We start from the raw sequence: 27268 nt of genomic DNA on the forward strand, positions 1-27268 counted from the left end.
TGTATCTCTTTCATAATTTCTGTGCACATGTTGGTTTAGCGTGGGCACGCACAGCTTTTGCTCCTGTTTTTAAAGGTTTGATTTCAATGTGTCAGTACGTGTTATAGCATTTTTTTACCTAGCATTTGTTAAGTTGATAAAATTTACACACATTATAGCACGTTTTTCACAGCTGAACAATACCGTAAAGCTTTAAATGCATTTAAACTGAAAGGCAGAGCAAGCCTCTCTAGTTATAAACAATCCTCCAATGACATCATTTCCATCATTTATATTTTAACTGAAACCAATTGTGAAACTTTACAAACACATTTTGATTTTGTCTCTTATCTTCATTTATTTTCTGTGGTCTTTGCTACATATTGGTAGAAATTTAGTATCTACATCCCCAAAACCAAATTCATCATCGTCATTTTTTAGATACTGTGCAGTGTTGACGGAAGGACGTATAGTACACTGTGTATAGCCCTATAGTCAACATAGACTTTTTCTGCTTCTATATGTTCCTCTATTGATCCTTTTACCCTCACCAACTTTCTCACCGCAGTACAAAACATATTTCATTAATAGTTTGGAACTTCATGTCTTAAAAGTGAAAATTATCCTTCACATATACTGTATCAGGTCAATTTCAAAATAACCATGTACTTTCTGTATTGATATAAATTATATAGAAGAGTTTGAGAGTGCTTTATAATCTTACTCATGCAGATGTAATACTATGAAGCTTTAATTTTTGGCTGTCAACTCTTTATTTTGAATGGCAGAGAGGAAAGGGAGACATCTAGTGGTGTGAGGTTGTGTATTGCCTTGTGATAGACATCAGTTTCCTTCCTCTCCTAAACTGGTAGTAAATGTCTCAACAAACTAATCCTGCCTGACCGTCTTTTACGACTTTACCTGACAGTTAATAACAGTGACTACGTTTACATGCATTTCAGTTTTTGCCCCGATTCAGAAAAAGACAACATTCCTACAAAACCAAAAATGATTATTCCACTAAAGTCTTGGTTTACATGCAGCTGTGCATACTCAGATTAACGTGCCCTGACATGTCATTTATAATGGTGAAATATGTAAAAGTAAAACGGCTGTTGCTTGCGCTGGGATTTTTTCAAAGTTTCCTACCCGTGGCGGACTTGTTCAGTCGTGCAAATGCAGCCTCCATCTTTAATGGCTTCAACCACCTTCTTGAAAATGTCAGTGTAACAATATTTGCGCATATCCAAAAAGCTTTTCTTTTGGGCATGCATCTCTACCCCAGCCTTACAAACTGTTGGTGAGTTGTTTTGGGCACAGTGTATCCATGACAACACACAGAGCGGACTATAAACAGACAAGATGCCTGTGTACGTGCTGTATACATACCCAAAGTATGCTAATAAAACCTGAATAATATCAACATATCCCACATCTTCATCAGAAAATGCTTCATTCGTAATAATGCCTACACTGTTTACATGACCTGTACTGAATTTGCAATATTGTCATAATTGAAATATTAGTGTGCATGTAAACATACACAGTGATTATATTACCCCATGTGGTGGCTATTACAGATCCTGTATTACTACCAGCATGACAACAAAATGATTTTAATCTGAACATCAGAACAAAATGGACACAAGACACACAAAGTATTTATTAACAAGTACACAAGTGAATTTTATTAATGCAAGCAAATTTGATCATACAGGTCAAATAAGCCACTTCAAGCTGTTGGCACATGAATGTACAAAACATATTCAATTTAAAGCCTGCTACTAAGCATTCGTAGTGAAAGTACAAAAGACTAATACGAGGAGAAAGCTGAAAGCATCTTTTCAGATCATTACAGAATAAGCAATGTTGGTACAAGTATTAGTTTTAAGACATGGTTGAGAGCTCATCACAAACTAAATAGACACAACTCAAAGACTACAGTCTCTAATATCAGTAGCATAACGCGGTAAGCGTGGGAGGTTTAGTTACTGCACATATAAACAAAGGGTTGATCCAGCAAGACAGTCAACAGTGTAAAAATAAAGAAGTGAAATAAAGTAACTTTTGAGTCAATAAGACTATATTAATGCATGTCCATGCCACGAAAAACATCTAAATTCACAGTCTTTACTAACAGTACAGTTATCCAACTTTGAGTTGAACACCAATGCGCTTACATCTAGAGAGAGCACAGAAATGGTCAAATAAGTGCATGAAACTAGCTTTTAGGAACACTGACAAAAAACAAATTTTGCCAGGCAATGAGCTGACAGGCCACCTTTTAAAGTGGTATGGCATCAGGATGTGTAAGCAATACAGTTACTGTCATGAACAAAATTACTGTGACACACACTTTTCTCACATCTGATAATTCACCAAGGAGTGCCATTACACCAACAACTGTCAGGGTTTCTTTTCGGTCAGGACAGATAAGATGCAGAGTGGATCGACCCATGGTGACCTCTTCTTATTCTCACATGAACTGTCCTTAAATGTCAGTGCTTAACATATAGGTATGCTTTGATATATCAGTATATACAGTGCAGAGTTCTGCAAAAAACAGGAGTTTAGTATTTATAAAGTTTCACTTTTAAGAAATTAAAAAAGGGGTTATGAAAGCATGTTTGCATGTGCTTTTTGTGGCTCATGATTCAAAAACAATGGAATCATTCACAGTCCTAAAATACATGTAATTGGCAAGATGATCATAAAATAACCACGATTTATCTTTAATTGACTCATCTTTGATATCCATCAAAGTCATTGTTTCCTGTTTAACAGGCTTGGCACATCTAGCAAATATTTGATTAACTCTAATGATTTGGTATTTATTAGTGTGTCGTCTTGCTTCTTATAACTTCAAATAGAAAAACAGATTGAATTACTTTCATGTGAAAGTGGTTTTAATCCCTGGGAATACTGGTATGACAAAGGCTTCTAATGCGTCATGGTTGCATTGTGTGAGATTTAAAATATTTTCAAAACTAACCACCCGTTCACATACAGTACATAGTTTTTGAACATGAAATCTCCAGACACACGACATGAGAAATGTGCTTGAAAACCCTTTTTAAGCCCCTGTTGACCCCCTCAGAAATCAGCAAAAATAAATTATGCACGAGAGCAAAATGACACATCGCATCAAATAAAAAAATAAGAAAAATAAAACAACTATACGCAAATTATTCAAAGAAAACAAAACAAAACTGAAATACTACTGCTACTTCTGATTCTACCGACTACACTAGAACTACTGTCAGCACTAAACGACTTGTATCAAGAATAATATAACTGCCATAATGAGAATCATAACACCATCCATGAGAGAGGTAAAGGGGCTTTTTTTTTCATCTGAAATGCTGTTTGTGACTGAGGAGGTTTGTGTGACGTCCCCCCCTCCCCAGACCACATTGTCATATGACGCACCAGTGACATCAGCAGTGGCGAGGGCCCTAGGCGCCATCCGCCCCCCCTCGGGAGGGGATGGTAGAGAGACAGATAGAAAGACAGAAGAGAGAGAGAGGGAGAGAGGCCGGAGTGGCAGGGCCAGGCCTCACGCTGGTCTTTATGTGTAGGCGTTGAGACGCTCCTTGGAGCGAGTGGAGTGGATGTCGTGAAGTTCCTGCTCCTCCTTTGACTTGATGTCCTCGTACTTCTGCATCCGGCAGGCATCTTTCACGTAGGCCCAGTTGGCAGAAAGCACCATCAAGTAGTGGATCTGTGAGATGTGGAAAATTATAAAGATGTAAGGAGCGTGGAAAAGTGGAAAGTGAGATGTGGAAAATTATCCAGACGTAAGGAGCGTGCTAGTTTGGTACAGACCCCATCAGATAATCACATTGCGAAAACTACCATTCCAACTAAAATCAGGACTTGTATCAAAATCGCAGTGTCTCTCAAAAATAATCGCAATATGATATTTTTTTCTCCTTATCGTGCAGCCCTACAAGTCGGCCTGCTGAAGACTCTGCACACCTACTGTTGATGCACTGGTGAAGGTTATGAGGTGCCAGGTGTCAGGTGTTAGGAGCAAGTTAAATAGTGAGTAACTTCTTCACTTGAAATACTGCTTCAGAGGCTTTTCCACCCTGACCAGCATACAGTGAATACTTACTGTGGCCATATTTAAAGATATTGAACATTGGGGCTTCGTCATTGCTGCGGCAGCTGCGGGTTCGATTCTGGCCTGCAGCCCTGTGCTGCACATTGTCCCCCCTCTTTTTCCTCCTTTCGTGCTAAAACAACAGTCCTATTGATTAAATGCAAAAATCCCTGAAGAATTTATACTGGTCTGGCCCACTCATGAACTCAAATCAGTTTGACACTCCTGACAATGCAATGAATAGACTTGTAAAGCATATTTGGGGAGACTGGCCCTTTACATTAAGGAGGACATTTCCATTAATCCAGCAGGTGGCAGCATAATGATAAATGTTTTCTTGGACCCGCGTTACCATGGCAGCTGAGACTATAATGAATGTATTGTGCTTTAATGACTGAGGTTGTAACACAGCTTGTCTTTCCACAAGGAATGACAGTTTCATAGCTGCTCTGCTCGTTGTTTCTGATATGCAGAAAGACTCATTAAGTGACTAATTTTGATGATTTTTCTTTTATTGCACTAATTGTGTTTTTGGCTTTGAAGCTGTTTTGAGGAAAGCTCATTATGGGGGATGCATCAGTTGTATCTGCTGTGATGATTTTTCGCCGCCATCAGAGTGTAAGAGGGGAAAGAGCCCATCCACAATTTGCAGCATCATCCCTGTATAGCAAATAGCAAACAGTGTTTCTCAGAAAATGGCTCCTCACAAATTACTGAGTGATGTTTGCAACAATCTCAGAGCCTTTCTTCTCCCTGTTTCCATGACAACGGCATGACATGCCTGGCGCCTCCGAAAGAGGGAGGGAGACAAACCCTGTCTTTTTCACTGCGCCAAAATGCCTTCTCTCCCATCTATAGCCATCCTCTCACAGGCAAACACTCAACACAGGATAGCTAGAAACCAGCCCCAACAAAGCACAGCTGTTTCCACAGTGTCTCCCACTATTATGTTTAACTTAAAAACTGATGATCTCCTACCATTGCAGAAATTATTTGCCGACGCCAAAGCAAAATCTGTCCCTTCATGAAGAATGTAAGATGCTGCATTAGTTAAAAAGAAAAAAAAAAACCCTCCAGAATAAGTCCCATCTTACGCATCTGCATTTAAAAACACATAAATGTTTTTTTCTGTATTGTGGTCCATTTGAAAGATTTTAAGTCATGTTTAGAGTTATTTATTTATTTTCCATCCCTTAAGAGAGAAGTTTTATTTGTGTCTCACCATGGCAATAACAGCAGCTCCTGCTCCAGCGAGGGCACAGATGAACAGGTGGAACGTCATATCCAGCTGTAGTAAAAACAAATTACAGCACATTTTACTCTTCAAGGTGTGGTGGACGTCTCCACCGATCAAAATCCTGCTTGAAAATGCACTTTTTTACATCCATAAACCCACATGATGATGAACTACTTTATCATTTTGTATTTGTGAAACGTTTCAGTCAGATGTAGAGTGTTGTGGTGTCAGGTGGCTTTAGAGTCTGAGCAATATTCACGATTAGCCGTTGTTGGTTTTTACAGTCAGTGTAGATTCATTTGACATGGTGTTACTAAGTGACTGTATATGATGAAAACACATTTCCTCTTCCTCCCACTGTACAAAAATGAAGCCAAAATATCCTGGATATGGGTGCTGCCATCTTGTGCTGGTGACATCATTTGATACCACAGTCTGTGCAGTGGCTAACAGTGCGTGGAGATCTGTTATTGAGTTCCCGCCCATGTATACACCCGTCAGACCCATTCATGAGCAGCGCCATTGATTGCAAGCACACTGATTGACATTCACAGTTATCAATCATGACATCACACCACCTTTTTTTATAGCATTAGGTAACAAATTAAAGCCAAACTTATCAGCAAAATGAACACTTAAACATCAGCATTATAAGAACGACCAAAAATGACAAAAGCCGTCTTTGGGAAACTTTAATTTAACTTATACTGCAGCCAGCCATCAGGGGGCGATAAAGATGTTTTGGCTTCACTTTTGAGAAGCTGTCTTGTCCTCCATCTTTACATACAGTCTATGGTGTTACTCAGACTTTTATTTACATGAGTAATGCATGTGTTACTGTGAGTAACCACAGTATGTTCATTCACACTATAGGCTGTCAGGGAAACCTTATTTACAGCCCTCTGGTCATCTAATGTTTGTTACTATCTGCATCTGAGCAGCTCAACCATAGCAGCTGAGAAGTGTGCCCTGCTCAAGGGAACCTAGGCAGTAGTTTGTGGTTTAAGTGATATATGTGTTTGGTTTATCTTTTGGCTCGTAGTGAGCGGCCTGAGATCTTTTCGATGACACTTCCAACTGTCCCTTTATTGGCATTCAAACTGGCAAACTTTTCATAATCATGTATCTCATTTATATATGATTAAAACATATTTATCGTGAATTTATGAGCAAAATTATGTGTAATTCATAGTAATTAGTAACATAGCTTGATACTTGGATATTGCTTTCACCTTACCTCGTTGGATTCACACATCTTGTAGAATTTCTCTGATCCAGCACACACTGTTTTGGCCTCAGCAATTGGCACAATACCTGAAATACATAAGTAAAAAATGAATAAAGCATGTTCTGGAAACTTGTGTGCTACAAAATGTAGACAAAAAACACACAACGACAGAGTGCAAAAAGTATTCATATGTACAATTTAAGACTTAAGACTTGATACACACAACGTCACACACGAGCAAAGCGTAGGCCTCTAATATGATGGTGGCAGCTGAAATGATTGTTGACACAGAGGCGGTATTCGTGGCCGCTGGTGGCTAATGGATTGAAAGATGTGGCACTAATTAAAAATAATGAGGCAGCCATATAAGCTACTTATATGATGGACCTTTATCCCAGCTTAACATAACGTTATTACTGATCATTAAAGTTTTTCAGGACAGTAATTTGAGGAGTAGAAGTGGGTCTAATATATTGTATATGTAAAAAAGAAAAAAGAAAAGAAGATAACATCACCTGCAAACTGGGTCACGTATTTTATCTCAGAAGTGGCTTATTTAATGTGATTAATTTCCTTATATGCAGAAATATTTAATAAAATAAATTAGGTGTGACAGTTATCCCAGATATTTAGATTCCTGTGCAGTAAATGTGTTCTGTTATTTTCCAAAGTATAATTCTACTCACCATCACATATCCATAACTTTAATAGCTGCCTTATGCTCACAGAATATAAAGAAACAATTTTTTTTATACTACTATGCTTGTTCAATAAACTTTATAGATTGCTTGATGAGTCAGGAAAGAGCAACCTTACCATGAAGCCAAGAGAACAGAAGCAACTGAGACAGTACAGCATAGAAGAGAGAAGTGTTTGGCAGCGAGGACACAGAATATTAATTCTTACCATACTGGCGTGGGTCCAGGCAGAGTGTGGCCCCCTCCAGTACGGTAGCATTTTGGCAAATATTCCAGATGTTGAAATAAATAAAGACGGGGAGGGAGGTGAAAGCAGTCACTCCGAGCCAAGCCAGCATGAAGATGTATGTCAGCATGATGAACTGCAACAGCAACAGAGGAACACAGATCACATTTAGATACTGTGTCCATTAGCAGTTGTAATGTGATTTATGTAAGACTGACTTTCTCTATTTTCAAGTTAAATTATGTCAGTGATGTTTTCTGCATCCTGAAACACTACTAGAATGATTTTGGGTTATGTTAGAGGGCATTATGGAAGGACATCTGGGTCTTGAGGAATACAAATTGTCCAGTGTGACTGCGTGACCCTTAAGGTGCTCCCAAGCCACCGCTTAATCATTTCTAGCAACCACTCTTATTTTGGTTTGGAGATTTCCATGGGCACAAAGTTATTACATACAAACTTAATGACCCCAGTGACCACAAATACCACAGCACAGCTCATTTCCTTTGCCTCCCTGTGGAGCTTCAGATTTGCTAAACAATTATATCCCAGAGATAATCTTGTTAGGATTGCTGCAGGCCCTCTGATATGCTTCGTGTGAGAGTGTTCCTAATTTTTTATTGTTACGGCAGAAGGCTGTGATAAAATAATTTTGATAAATGTTTTTAATGTATTTCAGAGCACTTCAGATGTGACACTTACGCTATTAGGAATTTATTTCTTGAGAGAATCTACACAGCTGCATGGAGATTGAGAAATCTATTAGTGCACAGAGGCATTACTGTATCTGTGGCTGCCAGATTTTAAGGGAAGTGACTGAATACATTATTTGAGGAAGAACAGATAATGTGGTGGAAACAGATATTAGTTATACCTGAAGTTGCTCATTATTATTTGGGGAAAAAAAAATAAAGGTGGCAGGCGCACTATGCTGCAATGTTCCTGTAAATTACCAATAACTTGGAACGCTGCTTTGTCACTTTATGACCTGCCCGCCCAAACTTGTGATATTGTCTGTAAGCTTTCTCGAACCCTACTGGACGCCGCACCTGAGTTGACCCATGGCGCACCTCATAGTTCTCGGCTATCACTCAGGGAAACTCAGGAATAGCTGAAAACAAAACCTTGGTGTGGCAGTTGGATTTCTTTCAAAGCCCTGCAGCCTATACTTAAAAATGAAGCGTAAAACCTGTAATTTTTATCTGTAGTCTCTGTTCATTTTTCTCCATAACTCAGTCAGAATATAAATGAATGCAAATGCAGCATCAAGTAGAAGTAGGCTACAGTATGAGGATGTGGACATATGATTTATAAATAATTATATGCCAGTATTAACTAATTTTGATGCTTTGAAGGCACAATAAATGCATTACCCATGAAAGTTATGTTAGAAAATACAGCATTTGCCCAATTTATAAGGACTTTTGGTAAAGACCATGCCCGCTTTTTGCCTTCTGTCTGAAGATGTAGACAGATAATTTTGCTTTTAGAACAGTTAAAAGAACTATTCTACCAGATTCTACCAGAGTAGTAGTGCGTCCTGGCGTCACCTCCCTGTCGGCATGTGCGTGCTACGTTGCTTCCTGTAAGCATCAGCTGAAGGATAATAATGAATGATTAGCCCAATATGAAATATTGCCCATGATCAGGATTGTGTGTACACAACAGTTAGCAATATGGATTTATATTAGGCCTACCTAACAAAACCAGAAGTCTCGTGGCTCTGAAAAGTGCTTTCTTCTCGACCTTTTTGATTGGTCTCCCACATAGGGCTATGCGATCATTAGAAGAATGTCCACTATCACGACTGCCGACAACACCGAATGCTTCTTCAAGCGCCTCCATCATTGAAAAAAAAAAACGTGGAAAACTAGTTGTAAACGCGGAAAAATGGTTGTAAACAGGATGTGACAAAATATTTACATACATTTTTACAGATGATCGCGTTCTCACAGGATTAATATTACCCAAGGTGTTTTCTCTGGACCGTTTAACAGAAGGTAAAAGTCGCCGTAATTTTTACTGACATCTGTAATGATTACAGACATGGCGTGTTCGGACGGGACTAAAATCCCTGGTAATAATTACTTTACTCCACGTCTCCACGTTAAACTAATCCCGTCCAAACAGAGTTAAAGAGACAGATAATTGAGTCTTTGTACGCTTCTACTGATTTGTCATGCTTTCTCAATTCCTACATGTTCAACATACAAAAATGACTTGTAATTAGCTGAAGTAATAATCCATGATATTGAATTAACATTTGACGTAACCCATTAAAGATGACTGTAGCGGGTATAAAAAATCTGATGCATGTTGCTGTACTTTCTGTTGAAATCATCTGACCATGTTGGGATAAAGTTATTTGTTAACACCAAGAGCTGGATGCATAGCATAAGCAGTGATTGCCAATATGATTGAAAAAAGACTCATAGAAGCTGACTCAGCCTTCGAGGATACTCCCTGATATTTACACTGTTTGATTACCAAGTGATTCCTTAAAGTGGAGCAACTAAAATATAAGCTAAATTTGACTTTTTATATGCACTAGAATGTGAGTCCTACCCAAGCGCTGACGCAGCGTCCACAGGTGGTGATCTTGAAGTCTCCATACAGGTCTTTAATGGCTCCACTGGTGAAGAAGCCCTCCACCATCAGCAGGATGCCATAGACGAAGAAGGCTGAAGCGATGCCGTAGATCACATACTTGATAATGTCAATCCTGGAGAACGAATAGAGAACCACTGAAAACATCCATGACAACACAATGTTACACTTTGTTCTCTAAAATAACAAGTCTTTAGGTGAAATTGACACAAGACAGTGAGATTTATTCTCTCCTTTTGCTTTAGTGACATAGATAATATAGATGCTGTATTGTTCTAAAGCAAAAATCTGATTAATTAAATGCAGTGTGGAACATGCAGGATGCGTAAAAGAGCACATATTAATTTTTCCCTTGTGGCTATACACATTGCCAATTCTTTAGGGTCAATAATGTTCCTTCAACATTAAGTAACCATTTAATCACTCACATGGTGAAGACGTCCAGTGCATCCACAGGGCTCCGCACCACCTCAAAGTAGTTCTGGAGGATGGTGACGGTGCCAGACAGGGCCTCATGTCCGCAGCCGCAGAACAGAGCCACGCCCGCGTACAGCAAGATGGTGGCTATAAGAGATGGGTATGGGATCCCGCCCAGGCATTTGATGCAGCATTCAAGGCATCCTAAAGACACAAAGAGATTAAAAGTAATCAACTATTAGTCAACAAAGACAGAAAAGGACTTGTCACAGAAAATCCAGGATGGGTGGAAATTTCTGCGAGGTGCACTGTGACACAAAGTAAGACAGGGTTCTTACTCTTTTGCTAAATTTTGAATAATTCAGCTTAACTTTGCCGATGGGTGAACACACTGTCCTGCTTTTTAAGTTTTGAGAACCTCAAACATTCAAACCACAGTTGGGGGGCAGCCCTGCATGCGTGCATGAACAAAATACAATAACGTGACACAGCTGGACTACAGACTCTAGCATTTAAAGCCACAAAATGGAGATATTTAACAGCCACTTTCACTTTATCTATGCAGCGATCCGGCCTCACATTTTCCCCGTATTCTTGTTTTGTGCAGCATATTCGTTCTGGCAGTTACCCAGCCCTACAGAGGATGCTGACATTTCATTCAGCACTAAAAACTCAGCCTGAGCTTTACATAGTGATCCTGACCTTTAACCCCATTCTTCTTTGCCCGGCTTCCTGTCCCCTGGGGCCCTTAAGGTGAGTAATCGCTGCTCGGCTCCAACTTCAATCTTCTGTCGCACAGATTGCTCACAGAGAAGCTGAGTCTGTAAATACTTGTGCATGCGAGTGTGTCTGTATGAATTGCTTAGATTTATGAGGCTCTCCCCGCTGTGCTTGTGTATTAGTGTGTTTTTAGGTACTGAGTCTGCCATTTCTCAGAGTAACAATAGCAGAAGTGGAGTTTATTTCCTGTGGAAGCACAGAACAAAACCAGACTTCATAGGGTCTTGCAGTGCATTGCAGTATATTAACCACACTGACACAGTATCCACAGAGCCCAGCCCCCTCTGAATCGATTTGTAACTCTTCATTTAAAGCTGTACCACAATGGAGAGCAGCTCTGTAAATATGCATAACTGTCTGAAGTCCAAATCAATACACACATGTGAAATGCACAAATGTAATTCTGTGTTCATGGAAAAGGAAAATTCCTCTTGATCAGTTACATCACTATCGCGGCCCGTGATTCAATTCATCTGCATTCACACGGCCACACTCGCCTCAGAAAAGAGACTCCATGACAGCTCAGTCAGTTTTCATTCTCAGTTGTAGAGATGATGAAGAGATTCCAGGATCATTCATCAAGGATGTTTTTAGCAGTGTCTCTTTTGTGGTTATCTCGCTGTCTTCACCTGTGTTACAAAGCAGGAGCCTGAGCAAATATCCCTCCTCCTCTTCCTCCTTGTCCTCCTCCCCAACTCTCTGCTCCTGACTCTGATCCAAACCTGAGCAGAATACCAAGTAGCTGGTCCGCCTGCTGGGCTGTGCCGAGCACTCAGACGCTTGGTGCAGCTCCGACCCTCGCCCAGGCTTGCCTAGATTTTCTGCATCCTTGCTGATGTAATCCAGTGTTAGACTGTAGAAAGTCTATTCTCCTTTATTTTGAACCTCTTTTGTCCAGGAAAGGTTTGCTGAGAATATATGTGGTGTTTCCTAATAGCATCTGCAGCTTTTTGCAATTAAAATCCACCCAGGTCAGCTACATACATATAAAGACCTCAGCTGAAATAATCACGATTTAGATTATTTGTGCTTCGGCTCCCTGTTTCTAGTCTCTGTTTGTGCATGTTCACTTAGATGGGAACATGCCCAATTTATGACAGAGTGCATTGTTAAACAGGAGGTACTTGTCTGGTGAGACGGGTTTTCTGTAGGTTTTCATCTAGAGGAACAGGGCAGGGTTGCTGTGACAGCACCTGTTAGCTGTTTACAACAATCCGGTGTCATCACTGCCTTGGTATTTCTCCATCACATTAGCTGGCAAGGGACATGAAATTCAGGAGACGCCTCACCTTTGGTGCCTTTTAGACTATCAGGTACTGACAGTGCCATCTGACATCCACTCCCAGGCGCTTTCACACCAATTCACACCTCAATTCATGTGACTCTGTCAACCTGCGGTAGGTTTAAATGGCTGGGGCTGCCTGTCTGCCAGTAAAACTGGTCCCGCCTCTTGGATGAGTGGTGAAACAACTTTTAATCTACAGTTAAAGTCCAGTTGATAGTGTAGTTTTGGTGGTTAAAACGGAAAATAGGAATCCAAATTAACTTTATTCCCTACCTGCTAACGTGGCAGGCAAGGATTTTTTTCTTCGTCTGCCACTCTGGAATTTTATTTTTCAGTGTTTGCACTCATAACATTTAATCATTCAAACATCATTTAACTTGAAGAATGATGTCATTCAGTGTTTGACATGCAGTATGTACATATTGAATATTACATGCATGATAAATTCCAGTGTTTGAATTACACCAGGCATGGAAGGGTTCTGTACATGCATGCGCCTGGCCATGTGCAAAAATATACTATCAGCACATTTCAGGTCATACAGAGAATATTTAGCATGGCAAGATATATTACACGCTGCTGCTTTTAAATTGTCGTCTGTGGTCGGAAGCACAGGGGAGCTATCAGCTCATCCACTGTCACTTGATCATCTCGCTTGACCACACACTTGCTATGCACTGAGCTCTTTCTTCACACAGGATTGACGTGAGAAAACTCATGAAGATGATACAGGAACAGTGCGACTTTTTATTGATGGTTACTGGTTAGAATTTGGTGAACTTCGACTGTCAGTCAAACCCAGTAGCAGTTGTGAGTGACTTTCAAATATGTAGCTTTGTCCACTGCTATGCTAACCTTCTGTAGGGCGTTTTTCCTCTCTGCCAAAGTTGTGGATTGGCTGGCGATTTCACAATAGTTTGTATAAAATAATGGATGTAGCTACCATAGCGTCACTCATTGGTTTGTGGACTCCCTTATCGAAGCCTCAAGTTGGGCATTTGAAGCCAGAAGTGACCATGTTTGGATGAGAGGTCGTAGCTGTGGAGGAGTGAGGGGTGGATCTGACTTAGAGTGTGGTGAAGCCTGGCAGACAGCCTGACACTCAAGTGGCGACGCCCTTTAAATATGTGTAGCTTTAACCCGCAATGAAATGTAAATGGATGAGTTATATAAACATTCACTCCCCATACAGTTGTCACAAATGTTGATATTTGCTAAAGAGACCAAATCCGTTTTTGTACCAGGCTGTAAACATGTTTATTTCTGCTGTAAAGTTGGGCATTTTAAAGTGGGAGTCTGTGGGGTTTGACTTGCTTCTGGAGCCAGCCCCAAGTGGACACTCAAGAAACTGCAGCTTTTGGCACTTCTGCATCGGCTTCATTTTCAGTTCTGGAGGTTGCTGTTTGGATTTTACCTTCCACTGCCAATAATTTACCTGCATTTGGTGTGTGGTGGGTGCTATTTTTGACCCTGATTCCCCCGTTAAGATAATTAGTTTCAGACAATTCATTGCATATTTATTTTGTCATTAAGTTTGATGTCCTAAAGTGCCCTCAGCTTGCCTTGGACAGCTCCCATAAACAGTGTAAATTTGTTGATTTTAATCACAGGTTGATTTATGTAAATTGTGTGCAAGTGTCATCATGCAGCAGTGGGTAATGAGTGTCTATTATTGTCTTTATTCAAAATGCACTATCTCTCTTATGCATTGCATTCTGGTCCGTTGAAGCTACAGTTAAAAGTATGCCTGCATTAAAAGGTATCAGATCAACTATATTTGGCCACTTATGCATGGAAATAAGAAAGTAAACATGTTGCATTAAATGACTGTAGCCATAAATACACGCTACAGTACCAATAGCCATTTCTTCAGTGTGTCTAGGAGTGAAAGTGATTCTGTCACCACCCCTCCCCTCAGACTCTTATCTCGAGTTACCTTATCGTTTCAGGGAGCAGGCAGTGACAGGATTTATTGATGCAAGATGAGAGTGAGCAGTCCCATTTACCCTCCATGCTCTGGGTCAGTGTGCCTGTTTAAGTGAGTGTAAAAGATCAAACTGTCTAGTCATATAAACACTGAGCAAAACAGACAAGTGCACTATTAGGATGATTAAACACTGTAGATTTGCAGTGTTATTTTTGATGTCATATGTGTCATATCATACAAGTATGTTACATGTGAGCAAAACCACCACCAACTTCAAACTCTCTAAAACAGCACTATTTACTGTAATACTGTCCAATTACTTTCTGTATTTCTTTATTTTTTCGCTGAAGTAAGATAAAAGTTCAAGCTCAAGATTTAAAAAAAGTGTAGAAAGGTTTCTTTTTTCAGACAATGAGTTTTTAAGGAGATGTAGTTTACCTTGACATGTTTCGACTGTCACTGCAGTCTTCTTCAGAAGCGTCATCTGACGTGCGTCATGACGTGTCTTTATTAGCTGGTAGTATCCCGGAGGTGTGACCAGCCTGGCAAATCGGATTGCCAGGCTGGTCACGCCCCCCGCCGCCCGGTGTTCTTTATTAGCAGATGACGCTTCTGAAGAAGACTGCAGTGACAGTCGAAATATGTCAAGGTAAACTACATCTCCTTAAAAACTCATTGTCTGAAAAAAGAAACCTTTCTACACTGAATCTAATTTGAGTAGACAAAATGACCCTATTTACACTATTTAAAAAAAGTCTTACAGAAATCAGCTGGAGTAGAAGCAGTTACTACAGCCTTGCATGGTGAGCAAACATTTTTAGAGAACACTCATGTTTACTTTCACCCACCTTTGAGACATGCTGGTTAAATTTGGCGCTGTACTGTAGCTGTTTGGGGCCTGTGCTCTACACGAAGGGAGATGAGCAGTAATATAAATGATTTATGTCATGGCCTCAATCAAGGTTTATTACTTCTGCATTATTTACATATCTGCAGACGGATTAAACAAACCGTAGCTGGCGTCTTGCTGCTCTTAATTTTAAATACATTTAACTTTTCCCCGATTTACAACAGCGGCACTCACATCAATAGTCAGGTGTCATTACTGCTTATTACAGACACAATTAACAGACCTGTTGGCTGGTTGGCATTCTAATAGACTGCGAGCTACAACAAAATAAGTCGTCTTTCAACTTGACTGAAAGGAAGTGTTGTTTCCATGGAAACGGTTGAAGATGGAGTTGCAGAGTAGGATGGGAGCATTAGTGAGTGGATGTAACAAGAGTGATGTTGTATTGATTGACTGCTTTTAATTTTGTGGACAGAAACTCCTCGGATCCAGTAAAGACAGGTGTATTAGGAAAGGGTAAATTAAAATGACCATGGCAAATGCAGGTTAAAATTAAAACTGAATAGTTTATATTGCTTCATGATCTAAAAGGAAAACATATGGAGACTAGAGTGGGTGTTAATGTAACATTCAGTTAAGACTGCTTTTAGTTTTGCATTCTCGCACGTTTTCCAAAAAAGTGTTTGAAGCTATGACTGGACCACGCTATGATTGCTTTATGGCTGTTTTTATGACACAGTGTTTGACTGGCTGCTACACTGCATTAGGCAAAAAAACCCTCCTCTCATACCAGCACATCCACTCATTTCCTCTCTGTAACTCTTCATTGATCTTTACTGACTGCACATAGAGCTGGTGAAAAATGGCAAGTGGTGGTGCGAACTGACTCTGAGAGCTACTGGCTGCTTGATCCATAATTTAGAAGCGGCACAGTGCAGCAGAGCACAAGCCTCTCACATTCATTATTCATGCTTTCTGCTTAGCCCATTACCTGCGATGAAAATAAAAGATCCCCTGCTTGATGAGAAGCCGCAAGTATTTGAATTGATCATGCTCACAGGTGTAGTAGCGCTTGTCTTTTGAAGTGCGGACCAACAGCATGTCAAGTCTGGACTAATTGACTTTGGCTAAGCTTATTTAAATGGCGAATGAAGAATCTTATGTGGGCTGTTGACTTGGTATTGGTCAAACAGGACAATATGGAGCTATTACAGTATTTTGGCAAGGTATTGCTTTCATAGCAGAACAGGCAAAATGCATATTTACATTATTATAGTCTGGAGGCTCTCCTGACAGAAGTGAAGGTTGATGACTCTTAAAAATAGACAATTATTTTGAAGTAACACTCAGATTTAATTGCTTTTAGCTCCCTTTGTGTCTCAACAAGAGATGGAACAACTAAGGACATTCTTTCCTCTGAGTGTTAATCAAATAAACAACACTTGCCAAAATTGGAAATCTGGCAACACGAGGATTAGTCTAATGAATTCTGAACAAAGAGACAGGATTTCAGGAGACGGCTGGGTTTTAGATATTTTATCCTCCACACAAAAAAGCCCCTGTTTCCAAAAAAAAAAAAAAGTGAAGCCTACATGACCCCAAACACTGAGGTCCAATCAACAGAAGGCATCTCCCTAATACAAAGAGAAAGGATGACCCCCTCCCAAGGCCCCTCCCACCTCCTACTTCTCCTCCATCTGTCAGTGTCATATCCGACAGGCAAAAGGGACACACACACACAAACACTCAGACACTCTTACTGACCCAGTCAACATTCACATGAGGGATGAGGTTATATCCTTAAATAACACTTAGAGTGAAATGACGTCCTGCAAAGAAACGTGACTCTGACATCCGGGACACAGTTGGGGTTAATTAATGAGGGGTATGCTGCCCTTTTTAATGACTTGATGACACTCATTCATATTGATAATCATACTATTGCAATATGTTTTGCAATACTTTTTATCCTCTTTACACTAAAGTCCATCAGTTGCCACGTGCTTAGATTTGTATTATAATTTTATTTTTTTTTTTAATTACCAACTCACAGCAGGTCTTGTGCATAGTGATTGAAGCAGTCAATATACTGAGTAACTTGTTTATGGGTTTCTTTTTTACCTTACATTTTCATCTGTAATCTGTTACAGGATCTGTTTACATGTCTTTGACACAAGCATAGTTAAAGGTATACTTTGCGGGATTGTTGTGAACACTTCAGCGAAAGTGAAAGTAAAAGCCAACCCCAGATTCACTTGAGTTTTGCACTTCATCTCACAGTATTTGCGTTTTTCTTGGCGCTGTGTCTATGATGATGCCTGCTGCACACTGTCTGGCACCTGTTTGCTGCTGTTTTTTTTATCAAGCCCCACCTGATCCTCAAATCAGTGGGAAACACACCCGTGAACATTCTTAGAAAATAAAGACACAGGGCAGAGTTTCTGCAGAAAAATACACTGCCACATACTTCTAGTGGGTCATAAATGATGATTGAGAGTGATTACTTCTATATCAGTCTATACACTGTTTTTGAAGGTAAATTCTGCATAGTGTATCTATAAAATGTTCAAGAGCCACCAAAGATCTCTTAGATTTACCTCAAATAATTCCAATATTCCATTTTCATTTTACTCACTGATCCTTCCATCAAGCTGACAGCATAATTTCTCTGCATGTAGGCTTAATTCTATAGTGCCTAATTGCACTCTCTTCAGCCATTATTCATGTTCAGTGGTGGAGACTCATTCTGTCTTTTCTCCTGAGTTGCTTTTCAAACATGTACAATACGCATGCCTATTATTCCATACTCTTAGTAGCAGCAGCATGATCCAGCGAGTTCAGCTAAGATATGTGTGTCTGTGTGTGTCTGTTTCAGAAAATAACCCTCTAAACTTTAAACTTAAATTGACGCCAGACTTTTTGGCCTATCAGTAATTTGTTGAAGCCTCAATCAACCCCTCATCAACGATCGAGATGAGAGAGACGGAGAGAGAAAGTGAAACTGACAGGCAATGTTTACACCATGGGCTGTAAACACCTGCCCTCCCAGGATCGCAGAGAAAATATGTTTGCACTGGAATAAACTGTCAAACTCTGGGTTTCCAAACTGGCAGATTCGAGTTCATGTTGAAGTCAGCCGCAGCTTTTTTATATGAGAAAGCTCTCTTTTAAGGTTACAGTAAGATGCACTGGTATTAAACAAAGCTGCAAACTGTCCCCTTGTCATCCCACTATATATTTATGGCTGTCTTATCCTTTAGACATTTTTTTTTTACTTTGCTAGTTTGACTGAAATATTGCTAGACAATTAAATCGCAAAAATGCTGGTTCCACACCAAAGTAATATTAGGTTGATTCTAAATAACTTCTGTTTTATAAATGATACCGGCCTGTAATGATTTTGTGTCTTTGTTGGTGCATTGATCTTTTCTTTTTAAAGAATACAGGCCTCACTTTTTATGCAGTTAAAGCCACAGAGAAAATTAATAAGATGCTGTGTTAGAGGAGGAAATGAAGGAAAATGCATAAAGGGGGTGACGGGAAAGAAAATGAAAATCTAATTCTATGTCTGGCGCATGTCGACTTCGCTCACACTGCAAGACATCTAATCAGACTCCAGTTTTGCGCATTCAACTAGCAGTTATTAGTTCCTTGTTACCAGAGGAGTTTTGTATGGGGGTGGGGTGGCAGTGAGCCCGGTCCTGGAGAGAGAGATCTCAGAGGGGGGATGGTGTGTCTGTGTCAGTCTGAGAGTAATGGGTGAATACATGTCTCGTTGCTTTCCTATATTTAATGCGCAGCCCCCCTTCCCCTGAAGCGAGCAGGTTTTTTTTTTCAGCTCCCGCACGCCCCCATCTCCTCTGCGCATGTTTAATCAACCAGTATGGTTGCCATGTCAACCGCAGCGCAAAATCTGAGAATAGACCGGGTACTTCAGAGCCATGACCCACTTACTGTATGTCAACAAATTCAGTGGGACAATAGTGACTGAGACACATTACGCAGATAACCCCTCTGGGCAAAAAAGGGACGTTACAGGCCAAGTCCAAAAGCCCAACCACTGATTTCCTCTCTTTCTTTTTCACTGAGAGATGGAAGAGGCTGAACATGACTGCGTGACTGCCGAGCAGGGACGGGTCTTTTGTCTGTGCTGAGTTCACTCCAGGAACTGAGGAGCAAATGTCAGAAACTCAGGGGAAGAGACAAGGGTTGTTCTTTTACTTTCACTTTGTACGTTTTAGGTGTGCAGATGGGTGAAATCAGCTTAAATGTCTTGATCATCAACATTATAGGCAGCAGGCACCAAGGGGTGCAGGGATTTAAGTCACAGCCTTCAAACAATAGAACATAATGAAAGCCTGTCTGCAGTGTGTAAATGAATGTGACATCAATCTGTACAGTTGCATTTAATTTTATATTTAAAAATGCACTCTACTTTGAGTTACCTAAATATTTCAGCTTGATCGAAGTGTACAAACTTTAATTATATTTTAAATGTCATTGTATCTTTGAAATAAGCCCAAACAATAACGAAAACCTTTTATTGGCTTAACCAGCATGAAACACACTTAACATACAGTATAAATAACTATGTATATTGTAGAATTAAAATAACACAATATAAACTCACTATCATGTTGTAGCTGCACTCATATTATGATTTTAGGATACTATCATTGCAAGAACCCAGTGAGGCTCATTAGGAGTGGTGTCAAAATTATGTTTTGAACACCTGCTACCATGTATCTCAAAATCTACACTTGTGAGTCATTCCTGCCTGAACAATGAGAAAACCCTCAAAAGTTCTCCAGTAATAGCTTCAACAAATTTCAGAACAATTGGTGGAACTCCCATGACTTCTTCTGGGTCGGGGCAGGTTAAGATACAGAACAATGAGCGAGAGAGGGAGGGAGAGACAGAGGAGGAGAAACTTTATGTACTGCAGCATAGCCCAAACTCACTGAGCACTGATACTGTGCTCTGAGGTGAAGTTATTATGTCAGAGTGGTATAGAAGCTGTAAGGCGAGATGAATAACCCCACTGGATGACAGGAGAGCAACTACTTAGCAATGAAGGAATATAGTCATGAATGTATTACAAATAAATGATATCGTAAAACAAACAAACAATTGTATGCCATGTAAACACACTATGGTGATGAGTAAATAATTGTGGTCATGTATACTGACCAAACTCAGGCCCCATGGAAGTGTACCAGACTTTGAAGCCAATAGTAGCCAAACTGTATCTACAACTTCCAGGTCCATCATGTGATGCCGTCATTCCCAAAAAGCCTTTTCTCCTTAGACTTACATTAAAAAGAGACATCTGTAAATCAGACACAATCACCGTGAAATGACTCATTTTACAATCAGGATTTGATCCAATGGATCTTCTAACATTTCAAAAGTCTAGACAAGCCACACAGTTAAATAATTTTATCCCCCTCAAGTCAGTGGAGGGTTAAATCAGAGGTTAACCTCTCAGCCGCCAAGTCTGTAGTGTACCTGCACTATGAGCCCAATGATAGAGACGATCTAGGTAATTGTATACCTTGGAAGTCAATCTTTTTTGGCGTCATGTGCCATTGAGCAGCTTTCATTGGAATTAATGGGACCCCGCCTCCAACGCTGTATCCAGTTCTCTTCATATATCCATGATCTATCCACATTTATGTAAAGCAGCCTCTTGTGAATAGGGTTGGGTATCATTTGGATATTAACGACTTTGCTTATCAATTCTAGCTCTTAATGATTATCAATTCTGATTCTTTGAGGGGCGGGGTCAAAACAGGTCACGTAATTATTTCACCAAATATCACCTATCAAAACTTGTTCATAAAAACTTTGACACAATTTATATTCACATTTCACTTCATACAGTTTATGGAACTTGTACACCAATTTAACACTGTTATATGTGGTTGCTGTTTTAAATAAATCCAACATGTTGGGTCAGTAAGTACAATCAGCCAGTTGCCCGATTGGGCCAGTGCTTTAAAAATCTTAATGGGTTGAGAATAAAAACTGGTGTTATGAGTGTATAGCTCAGTGCATGTGTGTGTCGCGAGTGTGTGGTTGAGGGAGAGAGAGATGTGCCTGCACTGACAGCAAACAGGTGTTGGTGATCAGAGCAGAAAGAAAACCTGCGGTCCCTGGCGCACAGCTTTATGTGTTTGCAACTCTTAACTCTCTAACAAAACCAAACCAAAATGTATCACTTTGTGCCGCGTCATGTAGTCATGAAGAGCGGTATTATGTAGTTGTTTGGGAAACGATACGCAGGTATTGCTTAATCATTCTTTTGTAATTGAAATTTGGGGGCCAGTTCTTAGTGTCTGACCCTACTTGTGAATACACCAGGCCTTAACTTCAGTACAAACTTGATATTTATCATGGGAGCTTTTAATTTTAAGTGCATGTAACTCAGCAAACCATGAAATTATACAGCAAAACTTCAGCCTTATTGTTGTGCTTTGTATCTGCTGTCTTCATGTCATGTTATCTGACAAATTCTGTTGAGTTTTATGTAGATTGACAGTACAAAAAATATCAATGAGATTCTCATCAAGTTCCATCTTGCCAAGTTAGTATCCTGATCAAACTGATCAAACAGAAGGACAAGTGGCGTCTCGCAGAGTAGATTCTTGGCTAAGGAAATGCTAACAGGTGTGGCTTTCTCAGTTTTTCCGCCCAGCGACAATTAACAACACCAGTGTGAACTGTCCCCAGAATATTTTTTGGTTAATTCTTAAAAAGAATTATCCACGCTCATTTGCACAACTTCTCTGCAAAACTTCAGTCGTTTCAGGTCTGTGTTCACATTAGCGGGAGCTGCTTTTTCAACTGTAGGGCGTTGGTTTGCTCCCCATCGCTGATGGGCCCCTGTGGCACATGGTGTGCACTGCTACATTTGGCTAGCAGCTGAAGTGAGCAGGGCCCACCTGGTGCATCTGACTCATAATCTGAGATTTGCAGCCTCAGAAGAGGAAGACAGAAGGGCATTAGCGTGCTGCGAGCGCACTCATTGACACCTACACCTTTTCCATGGTGGAAGTAACTATTTGCAGTTTATTCGGGTTAAATCAATTGGATTTTTATCATTAAAATGTTCAATTGTCTTTTAAGAGTGACATCAATTTTTAATAGATAGTAAATACAGTATACGGTTGGCAATAAAAGCCCCTATAAATGTCAATGCAGAGTGTCCTCTCATGGGTAAACAATCTTGCGTGACATTCATAAGCTTTTAAAATTGTCATGGCTGAACAGAAATATTGTTGTAGTGCTTGTGTTTTAGAGACCTTTTGCTGTGGGCAATGTTTGTTTCTTCAATGTTCAGTGTTTCTGCCCAGCCTCCTAATTGATGGACTCTAGCTTGCTCTGGGCCAGCATCACAGCAACACAAGCCAGTCTGACTTTTTCATGCCATGACAGTATATTATTTGTTTCATTCTTTCTTTCTTCGCCTATTTATTAGCCTGTGTGTTATAATGTGTAAATGTAGAGCCTCAGATTCTGATTGCAGCTTACACCTCTGCTGAAAATGAGCAGTGACTCTCACAAACAGTTACAGATATTCACAGAATGATAGGCATGGAATCAAAGTGACAAGGAACAAAACCTGACAGGGCGGCTTTATTGTTCATCACGCTTCATCAGAGCAATCATTTCAATCATCTGTTGTCTTCTGTAACCAGAAAAGGAGCTGACAGTTGTCAAGTCCCACATGGTTAGGTGACCAGTGAGCCCTGCTACCTTGTTCTAACATATCTATCTTAAATTCTACCACGCTTTAGCAGCCAATAAATCTCCTGTAATGTTGTTCTGTGATTGTTTTATAGCCTTGTAATAAATGGGGAGCTGTCTTTAAATCTCCTGATAGCACTCATTTTTCAGCCACAGGGAAAGTATACACAACCTTTCAAAGCCAGTAAAATCTTGTGAGATCGATTTGGCAACTACTTGTACCAAAGTACTTTTTTTTGTGTTAGTACTCCTGTTTAGGTCCAGTGTGTAGGATTTACGGGGGGTGCATAATATCTATAACTCTGTTTTTCATAAGTGAATAAGCACCTGTAACTAAGAATTGTTGTCTTTTCATTACCTCAGAACTAGCTGTTTATATGTTCATACAGAGCTGTTCCTTTTCCACAGAATAGGACCATTTGCGTTTTCGCCCCACTGTAGGTCTCCTACTTGTCACACAGGATAAGTTTCAGTTGGTTGCAATCTGAAATCTTACCACTAGATGCCACCAAATCCTACACATTAGACTGTAAAGTGGAGTTAAATAACTTATTTAGGGAACTGTGGATTAACCTGTGAAGCATAACTAGTTAGAAAGTGGAATCTGTATCTCACCTTGTCATCTACTGTACTTGTAGTAAGGCCTCAGCTTTTAGAGGGCTTAAACACAACTTTGAATTGGTGCAATTTCACTCTCAAGATGTTTCTGTTAGCAAACTCTATCTACACTACGTTAATCTACAAGTGCTTAAAAACGTTGTGGCTAACCTGCAGTCTGTTACATAGGTGGGACCAAGTCACTGTTTTGCAAGTCACAAGTAAGTCTTAGGTCTTTGCACTCAAATCCCAAGTCAAGACAGGCTTGTCCTTTGTCAAATCCCAAGTCCTAAACTTTGAGTTTCAAGTCTAAAACAAGTCATAATGTAATACCAGGATTAAATTTACAGAAATTAGGGTTCCCTTTTAGCTCAGCATTAGCTCGATAACTATGTCAATATTAGGCTTGATTTACCGTTCTTTGTTCAACTTCAAATGTCCAATGAATTTTATCTAGGTTAAGTTTGTAACTAAGTTTATCTCAGGAATTAATAGTCGACTTGCTGGGAATGAATAGCCTTATCATTTTTTTTTTTTTTTTTTTAAACTCTGATTTTGGGGGAAAGTATCAAGTTGTCAAGAAAACTCAAGTTCAAGTGAAGTCACGGGTCTTTGGTGTTAAAGTCAAAGTGTAGTCGCAGTTCTTTTTTGATTTTGTCAAGTTGAGTCTGAGTGATTAAATTTGTGACTCGAGTCCAACTCCTGTGACTTGAGTCTACACCTCTGGTCTGTTGTGGTCACATCTAAGTTATGCTAAAAAAGTTGGAAGCAAGTCTTTCGAGTCAGATGCTTAAAGAAAGAAATCAAAATTTTCCTTGTGTTTGTAGTGACATCTGAGCAGTGATTCATGGTGGCATGTCACCTGGTGGCCATAGGGCTGTATGTGGCTGCATACATTTGTCAGGTGGCTGGACCAGATTAAATGTTGGCTTTTGAGGTAACAGGTTGGTCATTTACTTTTCAACAAATTGTTTGAATAGAGGGAATGTTTGCAGCATTATTCACACCAAACATCAGCCATAAAAACCCTGCACAGGATAGGTGGATTTTTTTTCTTAATGTATCTAGCATTTTAGCCTGAACCTCTTTTCCCTGCTGCTTGAGTTTAAACTCAAAGCCACTCTAACCATGAAAGTTTATCAAGTGACCGAAAAACAATTACGTCACCTGTCCAAAATAAATAAATAACTTTTTTTTTTCGTTTTTCTTCTGCATCTGTGAAATGGCTCATGCTGATCAACTCTGACTGCACTTAAAAACAAAAATAAATCTATAGCCCTCCATTTGAACATTTTAGAATATATTGAATATTCGGAGCCAAATGTAGGCTAACAGGGCTTACAGTATATGAGTGTGCACTAACTCTTTACAAACCTGGCCCAAATGAATGGACATGGCATAGAGAAATGCATGCACAGCTTGCATGGCTGCATCTTTCAGTTGGGTGAGCATTTGTGTTAGTGGCCAAGGCTGACAGATTTTGCTTTCTGAACAGCAATGCCCGAGTACACACCTAGTAATGGCGACCAACAAGTATCTGATCAAAATCTGTAAGGTTGGCGGTGCATATGCCAAACATTACAAATTGTCATGGAAACAGCACCCTCATTAATGATCTTGCAGCAGTCTTGCCAAGCCCTTTAATCAACAGGGAGCCAAACAGAGTCTCTCCATAGCTACTGGATGTGCATTACATGTAGTCAGGCGTTATTCTCTCTCTGTTGTAGATGCTTGTTATAGTCTTCAAAACCTCTCACTTTCTCTTTCTTGCACTTTCACAGTCTCTCTTCCCTTGACTTGATCTTCTTCCACTCAATTTCTGTCACTCTTCCTCTGTACCTCTTTCTGTGTCTCTTCCTCCCACACTCTCAGACACAGTGAACTATTCCTGTGTTACTGAAATGTCATCAGCAGGAGTGGGTGAAGAGAGAATAGATAATGACTACACTTGGCCACTACCATGGCAACTGTTTCAGCTCATGTGTGTGCCTGTGAGGAGCACTAGGTTGCGGGGAGGAGAGGCGGGAGGGGGAAGAGAAACACAAACATATGAAGCCATGCTTGTCACATGAAGTAAATCTGAGAGGGGGTGAGACAAGGGAGGCAGAGACAAAGGTGTGTTCCACAGTGCATGACAACAGCATCCTGTCTGCCCATGTTTCACTTTAAGGTAGCTTTAGAAGCAACATCTTTATTCAAAATGTTGCAGTCCACTTGTAAACAAAAATATCCCCTCTCTGTCTTGCTTTTGTGGCTTCCAACTATACACTGAATCATTCATGCAGAGAAAAGGTGGTGGTGGTGGAGGGGGTGTGTGTGAAGTATAAATAGCAATTCCACTTTGCACAAAGCAAACACTGCCCCTCTTAAACGAAGGAAAGAAAACCCCTGCTCCTGCATCAAATCCACACTGAATGTCTCAAAACACTGCTGCAACTTACAACGTCTGGGTATTTGGACACAAAAGACAGAACCTCAAAGCTGACGGATTAATGAGTGTAGAAGCTTGGGTTTGTTTCTTCACTCTCCGTGTTTCCCCTCTCAGCCATCACGACAGGCATGAAAGCCTTATCAAGCAAACAAAGAGGGTCCATCCCTCGCAGAGGCGGTTCACACCCCTCTGACTACCCAAACAGCACATATAGACGTGCACTCCTCAGTGGAGTGCTGACACTCAATGGACAAAGGAATTACCTCAAACAGCTGCTCTCCTATTCATGAAGGGAAAGGCTAACATTTGTGCAATTGTCTCTGCAGAGGCACCGCTGGCACGCTGACAAAACACCCATGTCAGATTTACTTAAGGAAATCTCCCCCAAACATGCAAAGAAACACTTTCTTACCTTTCTGGGTCTGTCCCTCATCCATGTCTTCTTCCATTGTGCAGATTCTCTTTTTAGAGCAACAAGAGATATGTAAAAGAAAATGCCTGTTTGGGCAGATTCAAAACCTTAGTTATTTTTAAGGGGTAGTCCACCAAGCAGTTGCGCTTTCTTTTCTTTCTTTCTCTCTCTCTGTCTCACTTTTCCACTTTCTCTAGATGCCCCTAGTGACTGCTGAGATTGCCTGTCAGCTGTGGTTTCTGTCAAGCGTCTGGGCGATGTGAGGGATCACTGAGTCTTTGTGGTGCTGTCCATCGTGAGCTGCCGTGGCAAGTGCTGAAAACCTCCTTGGTCCGTGGTGGAGGAGGAGGAGGAGGAGAGGAGTAGAGGGGGGGTGGATGGAGCAGAGGGTGGTCTCAATGGAAGGCAGGAAAGCGCATATGTAATGGGGGGTATGCAGCTGAAGAGGCAGGTGTGTGAAAAAAGCAGAATTAAAACAGAATGCACCATAGGAATAGAGACTCTGCAGTGATTCTAGACCGTCTGACTGTCCCATGTTTAGACAAGAGTACTCATAAATGTGGGTCACCATTAATTCCAGGCCCACCCTAAACACCCCTCACTGTTGGACAGAATGGTAAAGCCCGTCGCCCCCCCCTTGCGGCTGTGACTCTACTGCATTAACTCAACCTCTCCTTAAATAAGGGAGGGAGGGGGACATCTGATTTCAAAATGGGATTCTCCTAATCTTATTAGTCATA

At 40.3% G+C, this 27268-nt stretch overlaps 1 protein-coding gene across 1 annotated transcript; it reads right to left on the reverse strand.

Moving 5' to 3' along the window:
• Positions 1 to 1638: 1638 nt before the first annotated feature.
• gpm6aa (glycoprotein M6Aa) lies at positions 1639 to 26878 on the reverse strand. Its single transcript, XM_050042659.1, has 7 exons — positions 26529 to 26878; positions 10509 to 10701; positions 10039 to 10195; positions 7456 to 7609; positions 6559 to 6635; positions 5307 to 5372; positions 1639 to 3700 (listed from the first exon to the last, which is right to left on the reverse strand). The coding sequence occupies exons 1-7, from the start codon at positions 26563 to 26565 to the stop codon at positions 3548 to 3550; spliced, it is 837 nt and encodes a 278-aa protein (XP_049898616.1). The 5' UTR covers positions 26566 to 26878; the 3' UTR covers positions 1639 to 3547.
• Between the last annotated feature and the right edge of the window lie 390 nt (positions 26879 to 27268).

This window comes from Epinephelus moara, chromosome 4 (assembly GCF_006386435.1).
Source record: "Epinephelus moara isolate mb chromosome 4, YSFRI_EMoa_1.0, whole genome shotgun sequence".
Taxonomy (NCBI): Eukaryota; Metazoa; Chordata; class Actinopteri; order Perciformes; family Serranidae; genus Epinephelus; species Epinephelus moara.

Coding starts and splice junctions, on each gene's coding strand:
- gpm6aa (XM_050042659.1), bottom strand. CDS start 26,565: ATGGAAGAAGACATGGATGAGGGACAGACCCAGAAAG. Junction 10,196..10,508: donor GCACTGGACGTCTTCACCAT/GTGAGTGATTAA, acceptor TTCGTTCTCCAG/GATTGACATTATCAAGTATG. Junction 7,610..10,038: donor GACGCTGCGTCAGCGCTTGG/GTAGGACTCACA, acceptor TTGCTGTTGCAG/TTCATCATGCTGACATACAT.